Here is a 16,575-nt window from a genome sequence, read left to right as displayed (position 1 = left end):
TTGGTCCACAGCTTTCAGGATGCCCTGTTAGAAGAATACAAGATCAGTTTCACATGAAACCTGTTTCCGAAATCAAAGCAACCTTTCTGTTCAGTGTGCCTCATTATGTTTAACATATGTACTAAGCTTCTCCAATAGATGGATGCCAACAATGTTGGATAGTAGTTTGGTGTGTCATTTTAGCTACACTTCTTGTAGATGTGTGTGACCTATGCTTTCATCCAAGTAGTAGGTTCAGTTTTTTGTTCAAGTACCTGTGATATATTATTGTTAAGAGAGGGACAAATTCTGCATAGAGTCTGATAGTAATTTCATCATGCCAAGGGACCTCGTTCAGTTATAGTAATTTCAGCTGTTTTTCAATGTAACTGACACTAATATCTACATCACTCCTCTTTGTAGTGGAACCAGAATTAAAGTGGGGCAGCACTCCTTGATCTTCCTTTGTAAAGAAACATTTGAAAATTCATTTCTGTTTCTGTTTTGTCACCCTCAGTTTCAGATCCTGTATAATACATGAGTTCTGCACACTAACACTTTTAATATATTCCTGGCTTTTCTTGTGGAGTTGTAACAAGTCTTTTGATAACATTCTGCTACCATAGTCATTGAAGGCTTTACACATTGCTGTTTTGACATCCATACTCTTTCCATTTATCATCTCTGTACGTTGAGCTCTTTGTTTTGTTTTACACATAATATGTAGAAGTTGTGTTTCTTTATAAGTTTATTTACGGAAACTATACCGTAGTGGCTGTCTTCTGTCTTGATCTTTTACGTTGTCATCATCATCATCATCATCATCATCATCATCACCATCTACAATGATGACTTCAGTCTTAAGGCACATTTAATACAGCTCTCCACGACAGTCTGTGCTGTGAAAGCCTCTTCATCTACAATAACTATCACAATCTTCATCTATTTAAACCTGCTTGCTGCCGCGCATGGAAATTGTTACACCTTCAGGTCGTGGTCTCCTCCTACAATTTTTATCCTCCACACTTCCTTCCATGACCAATTTACAATTCCTTGGTGCCACAGGATGTGTCATGTCAACCAATCCCTTCTTTTAGTCAAGATGTGCCATCAGTTTCTTTTTTCCCCAATTTGATTCAGTACTTCTTAATTTTTTACTCACTCTTCCCATCTAATCTTCAGCATTCTTCTATAGCACCCATTTCAGAAGCTTTTACTCTTTTCTTGTCTGAACTACTTGTTGCTCACATTTCATTTCCATAAAAGACTACACTCCAGGCAAATACCTTCAGAAAATACTTCCTCAAACTTAAATTTATAGTAGATGTTAACAAATTCCTCATTTCCAGAAATGCTTTTCTTGCTATTGTCACTCTTTCATTTTGTATCCTCTCTCCTTCAACCACCATCAGGTATTTTGCTTCCCAAATAGCAAAACTCATGTACTACTTTTAGCATCTCATTTCCTACTCTTATTCCCACAGTATCAACTGATTTAATTTGACTACATTCCATTACTCTTGTATCACTTTTGTTGATGTTCATCTCAAAACATCTTTTCAAAACACTATGCATTCCGTTCAACTGCTCCCACAAATCATTTTCTGTCTGTAACAGTATCACAGTGTCATCAGCAAACCTTAAAGTTTTTATTTCCTCTCTGTAAACTTCAGTTCCCTTTCTAAATTTCTCTTTGCTTTCCTTTGCTGCTTGCCCAATCAACAGATTGAATAACGTCAGGGAGAGGTTACAACCTTGTCACACTCCCTTCTCCACTACAGCTTTACTTTCTTGCTGTTCTACTTTTATAACTGCAGTCTGGTTTCTGTACAAATTGTAAATAACTGTTCACTCCCTGTACTTCATCCTTGCTACTTTCAAAATTTTTCAAGAAGTATAGTCCAGTCAGCATTGCCAAAAGCTTTCTCTGAATCTACAAATGCTAGAAACATTGGTTTGGCTTTCTACAACTTATCTTCTAAGACAAATTATAGGGTCAATACTGCTTCATCTGTTGCTATATTTCTCTGGAACCAAAACTGATGTCCCCTATGTAAGCTTCTATCACCTATTACATTCTTCTGTAATTAATCCTTGTCATTATTTTGTCACCATGGCTTATTAAACTGATGTTTCAGTAGTATTCACACCTATCTTCTTTGCATCTGGAATTACTATAGTCTTCCTGAAGTATGAGGGTATTTTGCCTATCTCGTAAGTCTTGCGCGTCAAGTGAAATTATTTTTTCATTGCTGCTCAGAGGACTTTAGTAGTTCTGAGGGATTGTCATCTACACCAGAAACCATGTTTCACTTATGTCTTTCAGTTATAAGTCATATTCTCCTTGCAGTATCTTCATCTACTTCTTCTTCTCTAACATTGTCCTCTAGTTGATCTCCATCATGTAGACCCTCTGTGTATTCAATCCACCTTTCAGCTTTCCCTTCTTTGTCTGATACTGAATTACCTCTTGATATTCATATAGCTGCTTGTCTTTTTCTCCAAATATCGCTTTGATAACTGTTCACTCCCTGTACTTCATCCTTGCTACTTTCAAAATTTTGCAAGAAGTATAGTCCAGTCAGCATTGCCAAAAGCTTTCTCTGAATCTACAAATGCTAGAAACATTGGTTTGGCTTTCTACAACTTATCTTTTAAGACAAATTATAGGGTCAATACTGCTTCATTTGTTGCGATATTTCTCTGGAACCAAAACTGATGTCCCCTATGTTAGCTTCTATCACCTATTACATTCTTCTGTAATTAATCCTTGTCAGTATTTTGTCACCATGGCTTATTAAACTGATGTTTCAGTAGTATTCACACCTATCTTCTTTGGATCTGGAATTACTATAGTCTTCCTGAAGTATGAGGGTATTTTGCCTATCTCGTAAGTCTTGCGCGTCAAGTGAAATTATTTTGTCATTGCTGCTCAGAGGACCTTAGTAGTTCTGAGGGATTGTCATCTACACCAGAAACCATGTTTCACTTATGTCTTTCAGTTCTAAGTCATATTCTCCTTGCAGTATCTTCATCTACTTCTTCTTCTCTAACATTGTCCTCTAGTTGATCTCCATCATGTAGACCCTCTGTATATTCAATCCACCTTTCAGCTTTCCATTCTTTGTCTGATACTGACCTACCTCCTAATATTCATATAGCTGCTTGTCTTTTTCTCCAAATATCTCTTTGATTTTACTGTAGGCTACATTTATCTTGCACCCAGTTATACATGTCTCTACAGCCACACATTTGCCCTCTAGACATTCCTGCAGAGCCGTTTTGCACTTTCTGTTAATCTCATGCTGTAGTTTTCTGTATTTCATTTCGCATGCTTAATTTTCTGAATTTTTATATTTTCTTTTTTCACAAATTAAATTCAATATCATCAGAAATTTTGAATAGGACTTGTCTTTTTAACTTAGTCATCTGTTACATTCCACATTTCATCTCTCAAAGCTACCCATTCATCTTCTGCTGTATTCCTTTCCCTTGCTGTAGCCCAAAATGGTGAAATGCTCCCTCTGAAATTCTCAGTAACCTCTGGTTTCTTTAATTTATCCAGATTCTGTCTTCCTTAATTTCCTACGTTTTTGTTATTTCTTCAACTTTAGTTTGGCAACCAATGGATTACGGTCAGAGGCCATATCTGTTACTGGAAATGTCTAACAGTTTAAAATTTGGTCTCCAATTCACAGCCTTACCATTATGCAATCTATGTGATATCTTCTAGTGTCCCCAATTGTCACCCACATATACAGCCTTCTTTCATACTACTTAAACCATATGTTAGCAATGATTATATTATCCTCTGTGCAAAATACTACCAGGCAGGTTCTACGATCAAATTCCACCTCCTCACCATAATTAAATTTTCCTCCCCCCTAATTATTTCAATAATTTCATTTATCTAATCACACATTCTTTCAGTTTTTTCATCATCTGTGGGACTAGTTGGTATATGAACTTGTATTGATGTGGTGGTTGTTGACTTCATATCTGTCTTGGCTACAATAATGTGTTCGCTATGCTGTTCACAGTAGTTTACGTGCATTCCTATTTTGTAATTCATTATTCAACCTACTCCTGCATTATCCCTATTTGATTTAATGGTGGAATCCTGTACTGACATGATCAGAAGTCCTGTTCTTCCTGTTACCACACTTAACTAATTCTCACAGTATCTAGTTTCAGCTTATCTTCTACTTCTCTTAAATTCTCTGACCTACCTATTTGATTAAGGGATCAAACATTACACCTCCCTCCCCTCCCAATCTTTAGAATGCCAGTTTTGTTTTTCCTAATGATGACATATTCCTGGTTAGCCCCATCTGTAGATCTGAATGGGGGATTATTTTACCTCTGGAATATTTTATTGAAGAGGAAGCCAACATCATTAAGCCATATATTCAAGCTGCAGGCCCCTATGGAGATGTATAACAGCTGTAGCTTGCCCTTGCTTTTAGCAGGTTCCAGTGCAGTAAGGCCACATAGGCTCTTCTTACAAGACCAGATCAGTCAATCATCCGGACTGTTGTCCCTGCAACTACTGAAAAGGCAGCTGCCCCTCATGAGGAACCATTGGTTAGTCTAGCCTCTCCATAGATATATCTCATTTGTGGTTGAACATATGGTGCTGTTATCTGTATCATTGAAAAAATATGCCACCCCACCTGAGCAAGATCCATGGTTTTGGAGAGGAATCTATTATAGTAGGCATGTATTTGTCAAATGCGTGGTCAACTGTTTGTCTAAACTGGAGCTGTAGTTCCTGTTCATGTGCCTGTCCAGAGCAAAATTTGTATAGTTCCTCTTTGAAATGTAATACTGGTGTCTCTTTATGTAGTTACTAAATATATATAGAGCAGATGTTGAGTCGCAGGCAGGTGCAACAAAAAAACTGCTAAACGTGTGAGGTTTTGGCCAAAAGGCCTCATTCTAAAGTAGACAACACACACATTCACACAAGCACAACTCACACATGACCACTGTATCTGGCCACTGAGGTCTCGGTGGCTAGAGAGAGTAGTCGAACGTGGATGCACACACACACGTGTGTGTGTGTGTGTGTTTTGTTTGCTTTAGAAGGTCATTTGGCCAAAAACTCATATGTTTAACAGTTTTTTAACATCTCCTCTAAGTAGTGGTTACCAATCTATTCTTTTCATAATTTTTTCATTATTCCATCATGGATTTTCCATTGTTTGATTTAATTAACATGTACATCTTTCTACTAGTTTTATTTGTCATTTGTACTTTGCCAGTCATTTGGCTGTGGCTACATCGTGATCAGTGATAATTGTTTCAGTATGAGCATCCTCAAAGAGGTCAAATCTATTTGTTGCCATTAGATCTAATATTTCTCTGTGATGAGTGGAATTTCAAACTATCCATTTCAAATAGTTTTCAGAGAAAACAATGAGTATTGTTTGTCTGTATGTCTTGTTGTGCCCACCACCTACAAAACTGTAATCATAGCAATTCACTGTTGGATAATTAGAGGCTACTCCGATTATGATGGTGTGTTAAGGAAACATCCCCCACCCCCTCCTTAGCTTTTATATTCAAAGCATTCTCTTTTTATCTTTTGCTGCCTCGTATCATCATATTTTTACTGGATTCCGTTGAATTTCATTCTGTTTGTCAGAATTATGATTTATGAAATGAATTGATATTTGTATGTGGAATTCCTTTCCAGTGAAATTTCTGGTTCCAGACTGTCTCCCTTACAATTAGGTAATGCAGTTGTTTTTTGCCAGTTATGTCCTTGGCTACATTTGTACTTCAGCTTATGACTGACTTTCTTTACCTCGTTTTCTATTCATATTGTACAACTGTTTTCATAAGAAAATTGTATTTCATACTTTCAGTCTTCATCACTTGTTGCATAGCAGAAATGTATCTCAAACCTAGGACCTTGTGATTTTGGGTTTAATTTGGAAAGAAATATATTCTAAAAATGTTCTCGGCAGCTGCTTTATGATTATGTAATTAATTTTTAATGAGAAAGTATCTTTAACCTCATGTTGTTGAAACCAAACAATTCTGTATAATTGTGATAAGTACTAATATGTTTTCTTTAACTCCCAGGAATGGGCAGCCAAACAATCATCTCTGAAGGAGGAAGAAATAGAAATAACATTCAGTTACTGGGATGGCTCAGGTCATAGGAGAACAGTACGGATGAAAAAAGGTTTGACATTTTGTTACAGTTGCTGCAGTGTATAAGAAATGTATGAAGAACATTGATTTAGTGAACAATGTGAGATAAAACTATTAAATGTGGTGAATTATATTATTACAGTTTGCTATAGTTCTTATCTTAAGTCTGATTAAAAGATTTGGTATTGCCCAAGTTCATAACAATACCTGCAACTGTTCAACTGATACATTCAAATTACCGACAAAAATGTTGAAACACATTATTGAAGCTAAGTGAATCTCACACATAATGACATTCCCTTAGATTAGATTAGATTAGATTAGATTAGATTAATACTTGTTCCATAGATCATGAATACGACACTTCGTAATGATGTGGAACGAGTCAGGTTAATAAAAGATGTCTGTACAAGATATTACATTACACAAAATATTGCTTGACACTAATGTTTAAGTTGGTTCTTTTTCCCTGAATTTATATCTAAAAATTCAGCCAATGAGTAGAAGGAGCTGTCATCTAGAAATTCTTTTAATATATTTTTAAATGTTGGTTGGCTATCTGTCAGGCTTTTGATGCTGTTTGGTAGGTGACCAAAGACTTTTGTGGCTGCATAATTTACCCCTTTCTGTGCCAAAGTCAGATTTAACCCTGCATAGTGAAGATCATCCTTTCTCCTGGTGTTATAGCTATGCACACTGCTATTACTTTTGAACAGGGTTGGATTATTAACAACAAATTTCATAAGTGAATATATATATACTGTGAGGTTACTGTGAGGATCCCTAGATCCTTAAATTGATGTCTGCAGGATGACTGTGGGTGGGCTCCAGAAATTATTCTGATTACATGTTTTTGAGCAATGAATACTTTTCTATTCAACAATGAATTACCCCAGAATATGATGCCATACGAAAGCAGTGAATGAAAGTAGGCATAGTAAGCTAATTTACTGAGATTCTTATCACCAAAATTTGCGATAACCCTAATAGCATACTTAGCTGAACTCAGACGTTTCAGCAGACCATCAATGTGTTGCTTCCAGTTTAACCTCTCATCAATGGACACACCTAAAATTTTTGAAAATTCTACCTTAGCTACAGACTTCTGTTCAAAGTCTATATCTATTACTGCCATTTACTGTACGGAACTGCATGTACTGTTTTTTATCCAAATTTAAATAGAGTCCGTTTGCTGAGAACTACTTAATAATTTTGTGAAAAACATCATTTACAATTACATCACTTAGTTCTTGGTTTTTGGATGTTATTACTATACTTGTATCATCAGCAAAAAGAACTAACTTTGCATCTTCATCAATGTGGAATGGTAAGTCATTAATGTATATCAAGAACAGTAAAGGACCTAACACTGAACCCTGTGGGACCCCGTACTTGGTTAGCCCCCCCCCCCCCCCCCCCTTGAGGAATCAGCTGTTGTTTTAACATTACATGAACCACTTATTTCAACTTTCTGCATTCGTCCAGTTAAGTATGAATTAAACCATTTGTGCACTGCCCCCCTCAAACCATAATGATGTAGCTTATCTAAAAGAATTCCATGATTTGCACAATCAAAGGCCTTTGAGAGATCACAAAAAATACCAATGGGTGATGTCCGGTTATTCAGAGCATTTAATATTTGATCAGTGAAAGCGTATATAGCATTTTCTGTTGAAAAGCCTTTCTGAAAACCAAAATGACATTTTGTTAGTACTTTATTTTTACAAATATGGGAGGCTACTCTTGAATACATTACTTTCTCAAAACTTTTTGATAGAGCTGTCAGAAGAGAGATTGGGTATTAGTTGTTGACATCCGACGTATCCCCCTTTTTATGCAATTGTTTTACAATGGCATATTCAGTCTATCGGGGAAAACACCCTGCTCCAAAGAGCTATTACATACATGGCTGAGAATCCTACTTATCTGTGGGGAACAAGCTTTAAGTACCTTGCTGGAAATGCCATCAATTCCGTAAGAAATATTAATATGAACAGATCTGTCAGAGATTCTGATTGCAAAATTGACAGTGTATGCAAAGAGAAAAATTGTATTTCAGTCACTAACAGTACTTAGCAATCAACAACAACAACAACAATAATAATAATGTGGAGAGCATAAAATATAAGTAATGTAAAAGAGTTAATACAGTTAAACAATCAAAATGAGACTGGATAGAAAGAGACTGGAATAAAGATTTAATGAAGCAGAATATGAGAAGTAAATAATGTAGCAGAAGGGACCTTGAGTTAGCTGCGTATATATGTAATACTATCTTTCCAATTGGAATACTGAATACAGAAATCATTAAAAATCAAGAAAATAGTGTTTTTTGCAGATAAGACCTTCATAAGTTGAAGGAGTCAGAGGTTTTTTGAGAGTTTCAGAGGGTGCTGTACATGCTGAAGGGAATGAGACAGGGTTGTAGACTATCCCTAGTGTTGTTCAATATGTACACTGCGGATGACAGAGTGATTATGTCAGTGACAGCAAAGGACTTGGAATAGCACCTTAACAGGATGGATAGCATATTGAAAAGAAATTATTAGATAGACATCAATAAAAGTAATACAAGGATAATGGAATGTAGTTGAATTAAATCAGACAAAAACTTAGGGATTTAGTTTAGAAAACAAGGTACTACAAGTAGTAGATGAGTTTTGTTATTTGGACAGCAAAATAATTAATGATAACCGAAGTAAAGAGGGTATCAAATTCAGACTGACAATATCAAGAAAAACATTTCTTTAAAAGAGGAATTTGTTAACATCTAATATCAGTGTAAGTGTTAGAAATTTTTTTCTGGAGATATTTGTGTGGATTGTAGCCTTGTATGGAAGTGAAATATGAACAATAAGCAGTTCTGGTAAGGGGATAATAGGAGCCCTTGAAATGCAGTGCTGTAGAAGAAAGCTGAAGATTAGATGGGATAGATCAAATAAAAAATGAAGAGGTAGTAAACTGAATTGGGGAAAAAAGAAATTTATGGCATATCTTGACCAAAAGAAGGGATTGGTTGATGGGACACATTCTGAGGCATCAAGGAGTTGTAAATTTGGTCATAGAAGGAAGTGTAAGGGGTAAAAATTGTAGGAGACCAAGGCCTGAATGCAGTAATTGTAAGCAAGTTCATGTGGATATAGGTTGTGGTACTTATGCAGAGATAAAGGGGCTTTCACACAATGGACTAGCATTGAGAACTGCATCAAACCAGTCTTTGGGCTGAAGACGACAACAACAAAAACTGACATCAAATTATATGTACTCCCTTGCAGGGGTTATGTTAGACATACAATGTGGTTCTTCTGGTGATCTTAAAACCAAGGAACAGTATTTGCATAGTAGGCAAATCCTTAACTAATGTTTAATGAAATGTGCAGCACACAATATCACTAGGCTTCCACAAGGAGTTGAAGGCTATTAGTAACAAACCAAAGGTTTTAAACCAAGGCTGATAGCTTTTCTCCAGACAAATACTTTCTTTTTTCCTGCAGGAATACTTCAGGCCTATGTAACAATACTGTGAAAAGAAAAGTTGCTACTGACCGTATTATGGAGATTCTGAGTCACAGACAGCCACAACAAAAAGACTATCACAAATATAGCTTTCGGCCTGTAAGGTCTTTGTCAAAATTAGACAACAAACACACACATACACACTCACGCAAACGCAACTCACACACGACTGCAGTCTCAGGCAACTGAGACCACAGTTGCCCAAGACTGCAGTCATGTGTGTATGAGTTGGGTTTGCATGAGTATGTATGTGTTTGTCCGTCTAATTTTGACGAAGGTCGTACTGGCCGATAGCTATATTTGTGAAGCCTTTATGTTGTGCCTATCTGCGACTCAGCACCTCTGCTATATGGTGGGTAGCAACTTTCCTTTTCACCATATTGTTACATTCCATCCTGGATTTTCCATTGTTTGATTCAGGCCTGTGTAATTGATTTTTGTAACTCACTAAAATGAACTGAAAAGTAGGCAGCACTGTTCATTTCTTTTCTGCCATACTCCATGTCAAAGATGTTTTTCATGCCATGATTGGGGGAACAGTGCACTTAATCTAATCCAAAAAGGATTGCTTACATAATACAGCCGTCCTAATTTTGGTTTTCCATGATTTTACCAAAATATTCCAGGCAAATATCAGGATGGTGTTTCCTGATAAGCTGTGGCTAACAACTACCTCTTTCCTTGCCCGATATGAAGAGGATTTCATAATTCTATCCTTTATTGTACTACTTCATTATCTTTTAATAAGTTATGAATCTGTTATGACATTGTATCACTGGCTGAGAGCTCTAATTTTATAAAGACTACATTAGCTCTCTGCTCACAACAAACTTCAAAACTTTTATTACTGAAGGGTTGCTGGTAAAGTTCTTGTGAAGAAGTAATGGTCCGTATTCGTACTGAATGTTTTCCTTGATGTTTAATTGGTGTACTGCGACATTTTGGCTGTTTAGCTATTCTCAAGTGAAATGTTTGACCTGTTAACTATGTATATTTTGGGTTACAGTTATATAATTTCATGGTCAGCTTGTAGTTCGCCAGGCTTGAGAGCTGCAGCCATCATATTTTATTCCTCCAGTAGCACACAGAAAAGCCATTTACTATTGTGAAGGAGTGCTGAACTGTGTGCAGTGCAGTGATTTGGCTGTTTGTTACTGTCTGTACTGAACCAAATATGATGGCTACAGCCCTCAGGCCCAGCCAGCCATGGCTACCCATGAAATTTTGATTGTAACCCAAAACAGATATACTTAACAAGGTTAAACATTTTGCCTGAGATTGGCTACACCTCCAAAACATCAAAGGACGCCAAATAAAATAGAAATAAAAAACAGCAAATGTAGGAAATGTATTTCTTTCGAAAATGTTATTATTTTACAACCAAATTTTTTCCCCAGTTTGTCTGATTTTCTCACCAGTTGAGAGTGTCAACAGTCTTAGGCTAAAGACCTGAATTCATGCCAGATAAATTCACAGCTGAGCATTTCTCTTTCATATTTTCTTCAGTGAGGTATCTTATGGTTAGAACCTCGTGCACTGTCTCTTGCTATCAGTCTCACATGCCTAAGTGTGACTGCTTGGTATTTAGTCATTTAATGGTGTTTCTTGTGTAACCCAATGTGTAAATGTAAACATACGAATTAAACCTCAACTAGTCTAAGATTTGCTGTCACTTACCATACTGTTTATGTCTGTGCCCTGAGTTTTATGCTATTTCTGACCTCTTTTCTTTTGCTTGTATACCAGGATTGCTATGCCTCCTGCTCTTTCCTGGATTTACTACAGTGTCTTGTCAGTATAGTTGCCATCAATAGCAACCAGTATTACATTACATTGTGTGCTCTGTGATCAAGTATAGGCACAGCAGCTGACTTCAGTCCTCTGTAACTAGCATATATAAATGCTGCAAGCTGTTGTGCAGTGCATGGTAGAGAGCAAATTATATCAGTATTAGCCCTGTACTATACCATTTGCATTTGAAGTGGGTGAAAAATGACATACTGTATGCCCCATAAATTTTCTTATCTTACAGGAGGTCTGTCCAATCTGACATGCTGAAACCCGTCCAGAAATTATTTATACAGGAAGAGAGCACACACACACACACACACACACACACACACACACACACTGTCAAAACTTTAGATGCTAAGACTCACTGCAAGCATTTAAAAACAATGTTGAAAACTGCCAAATTTGTAGCTTGCTAGGTGGTTGGAGGGATGTACACCCTTGCCATAGCTGCAACAATGTGTACGCAACACAGTGGGTGCATAGCTCTGGTTGTGGCACAATGTAAACCGGTAACATGGCACAATGTGATCATAATTTTATTTCAGTTTCCCTGACAGTATCTCTGGCACTGTTGTTCACAGCTACTGTTTGCTGGAATTTGCAATTCACTTGATATCCATAATAAACAGCAGTTGCCTTTGCAGGTTGATAAGTGATAACAATGGAGATAAAATTGAATTAATTTCCCATCTGATTTCTTCATATATGCTAGCTAATAGCATTTGCTTTGCATAGATTCCAGACTTTCACAGTAATGTGGAATCCAAGTAATGTTTTCAATTTTGCGGAGATTAAATATGAAGCATGCGGTATGCAGTTGAAATCACCTACTTCTACAGAAGACCTAGTTACTTATTAGTTGATTTCTTAGACAGTCATTCAAATTATGTCTAACATTTTGTTAGAAATTATGGAAACATTAGAAGAAACAGTAAATAACAAATGATATAGTGAATTGTGGTTTGAACAATGAATGTTGTGGTAATTAATGTCCAAAACAAAATCTCAGTGTCTCTCTAGTCTGCAGAAAATATAGGTGTTAATAGCTTTCATTGACACAGAAAATTCTGTAAATTTTTTGGTTAATGAAGGAGGGAGAAAACGCTTAAAGTCAAGCAGTGCCCAAAGCCAGTTCTGTTTTGTAAAACTTGAAAGTGAGTTGTATAAAAGGCACAAGGCATTACATGGCATACAAAATATACACCAAAATGGAACTCTCAGAATTGTTGAAGAAAAATTACTTGAAAAATTTAGAACTGCTTCTGAGAATCTACGCACTGTTACCCAGAGCGATCTACATTAGTGGGGCCTGTGAAATGCAAGTGAGATTAACATTACTAATTTGCAGGTTTCCTTGACCTAATTAAACAGATTCAGGAAATTATATGGAAAATGAAGTTGCAAAATTACGAAGTTTACTTCAAGTAAATGTGTAGAGATGTGTTTAATAGGTAATTCTGTTGAGAAATTTGTAGTTTACATAAAGACAAAACTTCTTGTTACCCCCTAAAATACTGTGTATAAAGCCAAAAACTGTGCAAGAACTGCATGCAAACTGCACTTTGTCTCAAGTGGAAGAAAGACGAAGTGGTTTGCGCACTCATATACACCGATGTCAGTGATAAGTATCAGTGGGTTACTTTTTCTGCAGCTTTATGAGTCTCTTCAGGAATGTCGAGGGAAATTAAGACAAAAATTTTAAAAAATGACTGTTTGGTTGCAAGAATGCAGAAAAATGGAAGAGGATAATTTTCTGCATTACATCCAGAACTACTACTCACCAGTTACAACAAATAATTTGTTGGACTCTTGGCCTGGACATAACATGACATCTGTCTTAAGAAGGTACAAAAGATTCACCTACTTGATAATGAAATTTTTTGACACTTTAAAGCATTTTGTAGAAAATTATTGGACAGTATAATTTCTGATAGTTCTTTGTTATTTTAGGTTTATCAGCAGAATAGTGTGGTTAAACTTCAGTCATTTGTGAATTGTGAATTTGCATCAACAGGTTTTATGAATTTGCTAAGTTATGCCTAGCATGCAGTGCAATATGCAGAACAATGGCCATGACCATTTCTTACTCCATCCCACTTCTGCCTAAATAAAACTAATAATTACTGTGATGTGCCTAAATGCATTAATGTTTCTTTTGTGAGGTGTACCTGCTGTAAAGAAAGTGTTTGTTTTCATCATCCAGAACACACTTCCCATTTTTTGATGACTTCTGGAAGTAATCGAGGAACTATCTCATTGTTAGTAAAATATACCGTATTCAAAAATTATCATAAGAGATTGCTACAGATATTATTATGAAATATTTCTTGACAACATATTAAAGTCCTGATTGATGGAAGTACACTGCCTTGATTTTCTTTCCTCTGCTAGTCACTTTTGTAACAATTACATCTGCAATAGTTTAGATGACAATATGAAGTGCAAGTTATTTAAAAAAAATTAATGATTTTAGACATTTTTGCTGAGGTTTAAGTGCTTAAAATTCACATGTGTGCACTTTGAAATTTGAGTTACATGACATTACATTCTCCTCATGGCTCCGAATAGCGTACCAGGCAGGAAGGGCTGCACAAACCACTGTTATAAATGGTTATTCATGTTGCAAAAATGAATAACTTTAATGTTTTTTAAAAAACGATACTTGAAGTGCCCTTAGCAGCTAAAATTTTGACAGTGCATTTCTTTCAGTATATTCTTCTTGTATGAAAAATTTAAGGTTAGGTAATGACGTATCAGATAGGACCATTATCTTGTTACGATACGATACGATATGGTATAGTAGTTATTGCCATGCCTGTGTTATTTGATTACAATGCAAAGTTCCTTTGGACATGTACCGAGTGAGGTGGCGCAGGGTTAGCACACTGGACTCGCATTCGGGAGGACGACGGTTCAATCCTGTCTCCGGCCATCCTGATTTAGGTTTTCCGTGATTTCCCTAAATCGCTTCAGGCAAATGCCGGGATGGTTCCTTTGAAAGGGCACGGCCGATTTCCTTCCCCATCCTTCCCTCACCCGAGCTTGCGCTCCGTCTCTAATGACCTCGTTGTCGACGGGACGTTAAACACTAATATCCTCCTCCTCCTCCTTCTCCTTTGGACATGTATGCATGTTCAGAGGAACACGCACTGCGGCGACTACCTGTACTGCATTATACATAATGGACATACAAGTACAGGTTGTAGAAGTATGTTTGGTGGCATATGGAAGTTTGGTCTGACTGTGAGTCATGCACAGATAGCCAAATGGTAAGGTGACTGCTTGCGATAAGCGGGAAATGCAGGTTCGAGTCCCAGTCCGGCACAAATTTTCATTGTTGTAATTCCATCCTACAGCTGGTGGTTGCCCTTATTTGCAATTGCGAATACATTTAATGTATTTTATAATGCAGTGCCTGTTCCTTTAAACATGCATGCATGTCCAAAGGAACTTTGCATCATAATCAGAATAACACAGGTACTGCAATACCATATTTTTCTGCCGATACCAGGCAAGCAACTTTAAAGTACAATATCTGGCCTGTACGGGAATATACATGATGGACGAGTACAGGTTGTAGACGCATGTTTGATGACATAAGGAAGTTTGGTCTTGCTGTGAGTCGTGCACGGATAGCCAAATGGTAAGGCAACTGCTCATGATAAGCAGGAAATCCAGGTTTGAGTACCGGATCGGCACAAATTTTCATTGTTATCATTCCATTCTGCAGCTGGTGGTTGCCCTTATTAGCAGTTGTGAATACGTTTAATGTATTCCCTTGTTAGTCTCATGATCCTTACATGATATATGTGACAAATATAAAAGAATTATTGTACAGTCTAGCTCAAATGCCAGTTGTGTAAATTTTCAGAACATAATTTTACAACATCACTTATGACCAAATGATTTGCATTTATATTCTCTAGGCACCCCCCTTAAGAAAAGGCAAACCTACGTTTCTAGCATTTGTAGACTTGGAGAAAGCTTTTGACAATGTCGACTGGAATAATCTCTTTCAAATTCTGAAGGTGGCAGGGGTAAAATACAGGGAGCGAAAGGCTATTTACAATTTGTACAGAAACCAGATGGCAGTTATAAGAGTCGAGGGACATGAAAGGGAAACAGTGGTTGGGAAGGGAGTGAGACAGGGTTGTAGCCTCTCCCCGATGTTATTCAATCTGTATATTGAGCAAGCAGTAAAGGAAACAAAAGAAAAATTCGGAGTAGGTATTAAAATCCATGGAGAAGAAATAAAAACTTTAAGGTTCGCCGATGACATTGTAATTCTGTCAGAGACAGCAAAGGACTTGGAAGAGCAGTTGAACGGAATGGACAGTGTCTTGAAGGGAGGATATAGGATGAACATCAACAAAAGCAAACCGAGGATAATGGAATGTAGTCGAATTAAGTCGGGCGATGCTGAGGGAATTAGATTAGGAAATGAGACACTCAAAGTAGTAAATGAGTTTTGGTATTTGGGGAGCAAAGTAACTGATGATGGTCGAAGTAGAGAGGATATAAAATGTAGACTGGCAATGGCAAGGAAAGCGTTTCTGAAGAAGAGAAATTTGTTAACATCGAGTATAGATTTAAATGTCAGGAAGTCATTTCTGAAAGTATTTGTATGGAGTGTAGCCATGTATGGAAGTGAAACATGGACGATAAATAGTTTGGACAAGAAGAGAATAGAAGCCCCTGAAATGTGGTGCTACAGATGAATGCTGAAGATTAGATGGGTAGATCACGTAACTAATGAGGAAGTATTGAATAGGATTGGGGAGAAGAGGAGTTTGTGGCACAACTTGACAAGAAGAAGGGATCGGTTGGTAGGACATGTTCTGAGGCATCAAGGGATCACCAATTTAGTATTGGAGGGCAGCGTGGAGGGTAAAAATCGTAGAGGGAGACCAAGAGATGAATACACTAAGCAGATTCAGAAGGATGTAGGCTGTAGTACGTATTGGGAGATGAAGAAGCTTGCACAGGATAGAGTAGCATGGAGAGCTGCATCAAACCAGTCTCAGGACTGAAGACCACAACAACAACAACAACAACCCCCCTTACACTTTCATTTGAGGTCACCAACCTATTAACAGTTATAGCAGCATGTGTCAATTATTTTGT

At 37.0% G+C, this 16,575-nt stretch overlaps 1 protein-coding gene across 3 annotated transcripts in view; it reads left to right on the top strand.

Moving 5' to 3' along the window:
* The window catches only part of LOC126482291 (protein FAM50 homolog), a 94,155-nt gene that overhangs the window by 43,811 nt on the left and 33,769 nt on the right, over positions 1–16,575 (top strand). For all 3 annotated transcript variants that reach the window (XR_007587622.1, XM_050106291.1, XM_050106290.1), the window contains exon 5: positions 6,070–6,172. Coding sequence is in view for 2 of the 3 variants with exons in the window: in XM_050106291.1 (XP_049962248.1) it covers positions 6,070–6,172 (103 nt within the window). In the remaining variant the exon portion in view is untranslated. The remainder of the gene's footprint in view (positions 1–6,069; positions 6,173–16,575) is intronic.

This window comes from Schistocerca serialis, chromosome 5, assembly GCF_023864345.2.
Source record: "Schistocerca serialis cubense isolate TAMUIC-IGC-003099 chromosome 5, iqSchSeri2.2, whole genome shotgun sequence".
NCBI classification, from domain to species: domain Eukaryota; kingdom Metazoa; phylum Arthropoda; class Insecta; order Orthoptera; family Acrididae; genus Schistocerca; species Schistocerca serialis.
This window is presented reverse-complemented; position numbering and strand designations above follow the sequence as displayed.